The sequence below is a fragment of the Phoca vitulina genome, unplaced genomic scaffold (assembly GCF_004348235.1).
Source record: "Phoca vitulina isolate PV1807 unplaced genomic scaffold, GSC_HSeal_1.0 scaffold52, whole genome shotgun sequence".
Classification (NCBI taxonomy): domain Eukaryota; kingdom Metazoa; phylum Chordata; class Mammalia; order Carnivora; family Phocidae; genus Phoca; species Phoca vitulina.
The window spans coordinates 5280144-5287024 of NW_022589755.1; the positions used below are offsets into that span (position 1 = coordinate 5280144).

General features: G+C 48.0%; 1 protein-coding gene across 1 annotated transcript; it reads left to right on the forward strand.

The window, feature by feature from the left end:
• Nucleotides 1-1034: 1034 nt before the first annotated feature.
• Nucleotides 1035-4916, forward strand: SIGLECL1 (SIGLEC family like 1). The gene is made up of 5 exons (XM_032388934.1): nucleotides 1035-1059; nucleotides 2297-2578; nucleotides 2700-2805; nucleotides 3883-4039; nucleotides 4869-4916. The coding sequence occupies exons 1-5, from the start codon at nucleotides 1035-1037 to the stop codon at nucleotides 4914-4916; spliced, it is 618 nt and encodes a 205-aa protein (XP_032244825.1).
• The last annotated feature ends 1965 nt before the right edge of the window (nucleotides 4917-6881 follow it).

The following is a 6881-nucleotide window of genomic DNA, read 5'->3' on the forward strand; positions in this document are numbered from 1 at the left end:
TGTCTGGCTGCACAAAAACAAACAGCTCTAGTAGAAGGAAAAAACTGATTCTTTCCTCAAAAAACAACAAATGAAACAAGCTGGTAATTCTGGAAGGGGAGAGATTTACTCACTTCTGACTGGGTAGGGAGATCAGGAAAGGCTGCATGCAGGTCGTGGCACTGAACCCAGCTCTGAAATTGAAGTAGGACGTGAATGTGGATGGAGCCGAGGTGCAAGAGGAAGAGCTGTGAACGGGAGAAATCCCTGAATGACGGGAGAAGGATGATTAGGGTGAAATTGGAGAAGGCAGCATTTTCCCTTTGGCATGGAAAATGTTAGGAAAGGCACAGGGAGACAGAAAGCAAGGGTGAGGTAAAATTGTAGAGAACCTCATTTGCAAAGCAAAGAAGTTTGGGACTTTTCCTATCAGCAGTAGGAATTCCTGTCCATTTTCATTTTCCCAAAGGATCTGTTAAGGCTGTCCCATCCTCTCCATCCCTCACGACCCACACACTAACTCAAGCATGTCATTCTTTCCCAACCACCGCTCCAGGCTCCTCCCTGGCCACCTGGCCTGAGTCGCTCCAGTCTAAGCCATTTCTCCTGTGTCCCCAGTGGGTTATTCCAAACACCCAGACTGGCCCTGTCCCTCTGAGGTACACAGCCCTTCCATGAATCCCTGTTAGCTTTGAGACAGAACCCAAAGACTTTGTAATTGAGCTTTTCCCAAGTGGGCTGGGACTGGGAGGGAAAGACCAGAGGAGAGAGGACACATGGAATTGAGGCCTCACAGAGATCGTAGGAGTGCTGCTTGTCCCTAGATGCTCTTGAACGTCTCATCCCACATAATTCCTGCTTCTGAGGGTGAACAGTCCTCTAGGATGACCAGAGACAGAAGCCCCTGGCTTGCTAAGAATACTTTCTGCTCTCCCATCCCCACATCCTTTCAGTTACTCGTCATCTCATCTTCTGAACCACACGGCTCTGATGTGAGAGCCAGTTGCGGCGAAGGCCCTGGCCCCTCCTCTTCCTGAGGACCACTGCTGCTGTAGATGGCAGGACCACTGCCGCAGCTGGGTGAGTGGGACGAAAGACAGTGCTGGGGGTGCCTGAGGCTCCAGGACTGGGGCGGACTGGGCTGCAAGGATATGAGAAGAGAGGACATAAGGGTGTAGAGTACTAAATAACCAACATGGACTAAACATCTGTGTGCCGGGTCCTGGCAGGGCTGGGAGTGGCTGAGGTGAATAGCAGATTGGGCCAGGGAGTGGAGTTGGGGGTAAGGGTGGGCACTCAGACAAGGTGGTTGAAGGTATGAGAGCATTAGGAGCTGGAAGGCCCAGGGTTCGTCAGGTTTCCCGTGTCTGTCAGCCACTGTCCACAGGCATGCTTTCCCAGATGGTAAAAATAAATAATCCAGAGGACAGCAGTGGGGGAGAATCCCTGCAAATTCCTCATCCCCCCCAAGTGACCCAGATGAAAAGTCAAAATCAAGGGTTACTGTTTAAGAGAAAATTAACCCCTTTCTTCCAGTAACCTCAAACAACTCCAGTGAAAAAGTAGGAAACACTAAGAACTGATTCCTCATTGGAGACCTTGTAGAGTGTGACTACTCCTTATTAACTGACAAAAGTCACCAAGTGGACAATATATCCTACCTATTCTATGTAGAGTGAGGCAGTTGTGAATGTTCTTACCCAGAAAATGCCAAAGCAATCTCTGCTTAGGATGAATACTCAATCAAAGGCCACCTGGGACTGGGAAGAAAGAAGTCTAGAAAGGTGTTCTGTTTACTGAATGGGTAACACTTTACCATATATTCAGCTAGGAACACTCTCAACCTTAGGGCATTCATTCTTACATCCATGATAATAGGATACAAGTTCAATGAATACCCCTATTTTCCAAACTGGGAAAGAACAAAGAAAGGGGAAGTGACTTAGCCAACGGCATCCAGACAGTCACAGACAAAGGAGAAATTGATCACAGGTGGAGCTAGGAAGGAGCAGAGCCTGAGAGATGGGAGGAAGAGGAAAGTAGGAGCTGAGATGAGGAAGTCTAGCCTGGGGCTGGCGGGGGGTCAGGTAAGGGGTCAGAAGCAATGTAGATCCTCAGAAAGCTCCCTTGCCATTAGGTCCAGTGTGAGGAGAGAGGATGAAGGGAAACTGGTCTGAGAAGCCCAGCTCCTCTGGGCTTCCAGAAGGTCTTTCCGAAGCTCCTTGGGAATCACGAATAAGGAAAATGCTGGGTCCTGGAGGAAGTGGAGACAGGAAGTCAGGATGCCTTGCTGACTGCTGACCCTCCCTCCCCACAGCACCCGCCAGGCTGCTCTATTCCTCTTGTTCCTTGGAGAAGACTCTGCAGTGCAGCTGTTCCTTCCATGGGATCCCCACACCCTCTGTGCAGTGGTGGATGGGAGGTACTCCTGTGGGTGTGAACAACACAGATGGCAGCCTCCAGGTGACTTCCACCATAATTGCCCCCTGGGCCAACAGCACCATCAGCCTGACAGAGCAGCCAAGAATGAGCACGAGGCTTCTCTGTAAGGGGAAGAACAAAAATGGAACCCACGCTTTGAGCATCCTGCTGCTACCAAGTGAGGGTAGAGGGGGCCCAGTGACTGGGTGAGGAAGAGTGGGATGGGGAGGGAGCAGAGCTTTGGCTCAGATTTCAAGACCTCAGAGGAGAAGTCTTTCTCACAGGCTATCTTTTTCCAGGAGAGAGGTCTTCGCCGGGCAAGACTTTCATTAACGGGCTGATCCAGGGCCTTGTGTATGGAGCCATTGCAACTGCCCTGCTATTCCTCTGCTTCGCCCCACTCATGTGAGTACCAGGGATAAAATTCTACCTGGCAGGCCCTGCAAGGCTGGCATGGAAAGGGAAAGACAGGGCCCTTGCCCCCAAGGAGCTTAGGGTCTGGCAAGGGAAGAAGGCACCAAACATGGTCACCACAGTCCAGGGCCATCAGCACTATGCTGAGCCACTAAGAGGTTCAAAGGACAGAGGTTTTCAGCAAATTGCATAAAGGAGGAAGTGGCAGCCCTGGAGAAGCCAGCGGAGTCCCTGGGGGGTGCTGTCTGAAGCGGGCTGTCATTTGTTTGGTGGAAAGTAGTATATGCGTACCCCAGAGACACATTTGAGGAATTGCCAGTGTCTTTGTGCAATGTCAGGTGCATAGAGAGTGAGAGGAAATGGCTAAAGATGGAGTTGAAAAGGCTTCTTGGTGTTAGTTCATAGAGACTCTTGAAAGTTGGCTAAATGTGTTGGCTAGAAGCCCAGAATGAGAAGGGCAGAGTTGCCAGAGGTCAGGCCAGAGAGTTTGGCAGAGGGGCCTCTGGCCAGTCTGAGCATCTCGGACTCGATCCTCAGTTGGGAGCCATGGAACAGTGCTAAAGTGGGAAGGAAAGCTCCTAGGGCAAGGTGTCTGTACACAGACCAAAGAGCAAGAGCCCAAGGCCTGACACCAGGCAGGAAGTTGGTGCCACCGACTACACAGCGAAGAGCCAGGTTTGAGCCAGGCAAGTGATGAGGGGCAGTCAGAGAGATGGGACCTGGGACTGATTGACTGTAAGGGGTGAGAAGAAAGAGGCACAAGGCAGCAGGGCAAACTGGGGAGCTATCTTTAAGGTGTATAATCAGCTGGACTTAAAGACCAATAACAACCCTTTACAGTTTGCAAAGCCCTTTCAGAGCTGACCTCATCTGAGCCCCACAGCCTGATAAGCAAGGTCTCCCCATTTTACAGAGGATGAAACCAATTCCCAGAGAGGCTGTGTGGCTTGCCTTCAACAACACAGCAAGCCAATGGTGTCACTGAAGCTCTAAACCAGAACTTCTGGTCGAGGCTAGAGCCCACTGAGGGGCAGAGAGCCAGAACTGATCGGGGGGTCATTTCCTTAGAATGAAATATATCAGAGTGAAGCTGTCAAAGAAAGTTGCAGTGGTCAAAGCAACAAACAACCCTAAAGTCAGAGCAAGCCAAGAAGCCAAGATGCCTCTGAAGCCTCAAGAGCCAGGAAAATCCACAATCAGCCCATCTTCAGAGAAGCAGATATTGGTGGGTATCCATTGTGCCTGGAATCTAGTCTATCAGAATAATGGCAGTAAGACTCACAAGGAGTGACACATACAGTGTTTAAAGGAATTATTATCCTCAATCTTATAGGGCATCTAGAATGCCAGAATATGCTGGCAGATTATCTTATAGATGATAAAGGGAAGAAGGATGAAAATTAAGAGAAATAAAGACTAATTAGAATCAGCAATGTACACACACACACACACACCCCTTCACACTGAATCCACATTGAGAAGGGGGTCAAAAGAGCCCCTAACAGTGGTTGTGGCAACAGAGTAGAAACCAAACCAAACTCTGAGTGTCTGGCAGGTTGTGGTCAACACGGTCTGTAGATGCCACAGGCCCATGTTAGCCTGAAGTGCTTGGAGACCAGCCCAAAGCCAAGGTACTCCTTCATTTACCTTGAACCCCATATCCTCAGCAGGGCTTGGAAGAGACAGGCCTCGCTGTTATTTACCATTTATAATTCTCTAGGACCAGAAATGCCCTGCTGCCCTCCTTGCCCTCTGCACTAGGAGCTGGTTTATACACTTTGTGGGTAAATCATGCATCTGTTAAATTCCACCAAAATGTCCTACAGTATCTCTTAACCTCCATGCTGGTGTCTCAGAAATGGGTGAGACCCAGGCCTTGCCCTCAGAGAGCAATCAGGCTGGTGGAAAGGCAGCCTTACAGTAACAGGGCCAAGATGGGGGTTATGGTTGCCCAGAGGAAGGAGGGACTGACCCTACCTGGGGAAGTCAAGCAGAACTTCCCAGAGGAGTCGGGAACACTGGGTGGACTCCTGGTGCTGGGAATGCACACGGAGGACCAGCAGGAGAAGACAGAGTTGCAGACTCCAATCATGAGATTCTGAGAAAAGGTAAAGCCAGTGTCTGCTCCACATTACTGTAATTCTGTGCTCAAAGAGAGAGACAGGATTCTTTCTTTTTAAGATTTGGATACTTCACTTCTAGACCTGTTCAACATCCTTCTTTCTTTGCCCTGCTCTGTAGCATCCCTTACCCTAAACTTCCAGAAAAAAGCAAAATAAACTGGAACTGATGAAGCCTGTGAAGACTACATGCCTACCTGGAGTCCCCACTGTCCATGGAATTACCACAGTCTACAGAATACTCAGCAACCCCCAGAAACCCTGGAGTCTATGACAAACCCAAAGCCCCTGGAGTCTCCTCATCTCACAAGGACCCCTCAAGCCCCACCTGTCCCTCACACTGATTCTCCATTGAATAGGGTTACTCTGGAACCTGGTCTTAGAACGTTTGAAAGCAAACTCTATGATCTGCTGTTCGGGTTAACTAGAAGAAATATGCCTTGGCCTGGGATGGTGTCAAAGGAAGGGAAAATAAATATGAGACCATGGTCCACCAAAAAGTAGCTTTGGAGCCCCTACTGTATGCCCAGAACCTGGAATATACATACAAGAACACCAGGCTTTAGAGCCATCTTATATGGATTGAATACAAACTTCAGTGCTTAGTGGCTATATGTCTTTGGATAAGACCTTTTACCACTGCCCTGAGGCATACATGGGTGGAGAGTAAGTGAAAAGTGGTGTCCAGAGGTGGAGGTGGAGAAAAGACACAAAGTGTGTCCAAGAGCCCAGAGGGGGTCTATGCACTGGAGCTCAGGATGAACAGTGAGCTCCTGAGGTCCCTGAATGCCAAGATAAGGCATTGGAGCTTTATCTGGTAGGATGTTAATCTTGACTCCCTTAGAATGTAAGTTCCACAGGAACAGGGATCTTGTCTGTCTTGTTTTCTGCCTGTACCACCAGCACCTAGAATGGTTCCTAAAATATAACAGACTCTCAAAAATGTTTGTTGAATAATTGAGTGAGTGAGTGAATGAATGAATGAATGAACGGATTATAAGCCATTGCAAGGTTTGAAGCAAAGAAATAGTGGCCAGATTTGCAATGATGTGGATGGAACTAGAGGGTATTATGCTAAGCTAAATAAGTTAGTCAGAGAAAGACAAATACCATATGATTTCACTCATATGTGGAATTTAAGAAACAAAACAGATGGACATAGGGGAAGGGAAGGAAAAATAAAGTAAAATGAAAATTGAGAGGGAGGCAAATCATAAGAGACACTGAACTCTAGGAAACAAACAGGGTTGCTGGAGGGGAGGTCAGTGGGGGGAAGGGTAATTGGGTAATGGGTATTAAGGAGGGCACTTGATGTAATGAGTACTGGGGTTATATGCAACTGATGAATCACTAAATTCTACCACTGAAACTAAAAAAAAAAAAAAAAAAAAAAGGAGTGGCCAGATACATAGTGAAAGATCATTCTAGGAGTAGTTATTGAAGATGTACTTAGAAGACTGGACGCAAAGAGCCCACTTAGGATGTTATTGCAATACTTCTTGGCCAGGCTGAAAGGCAGGCATACAAGGAATGAGAACAGGAATCTGGCATGAGAATGGACCATAGCTGTGTACTGTTCCCCTCAGAATGGATGATACTCCCTTCTGGAGCCAGATGCTGGTAATTTTTAGAGGTTGCAAAAAGGGTCATCTCTTCCCTGGGGCATTATTTGTGTGTAAATCCAGTGGTTCTCCATCCAGCACAATGTGATGGTCATCGTGTACTCAAGAGCAGATGCTTATATAAGCCCTCACATGTATAGGCACCCTTTTGGCATGCAGTTCACACATTCCACAGAAATAGGAGCATCCACTTTGTGCCAGATAATGAGGTGAACAAGCCAGACACTGGCCCTGCCTCCATGAAGCTCGTGGTCTTCATGGTACACAATGAAGAAATAAAGGCAAAATTGCAGCTTAAAATGTTGACAAGTGCTAGGAAGAAAAA

Coding starts and splice junctions, on each gene's coding strand:
- SIGLECL1 (XM_032388934.1), top strand. CDS start 1,035: ATGGCAGGACCACTGCCGCAGCTGG. Junction 1,060..2,296: donor AGGACCACTGCCGCAGCTGG/GTGAGTGGGACG, acceptor CCCTCCCCACAG/CACCCGCCAGGCTGCTCTAT. Junction 2,579..2,699: donor GAGCATCCTGCTGCTACCAA/GTGAGGGTAGAG, acceptor ATCTTTTTCCAG/GAGAGAGGTCTTCGCCGGGC.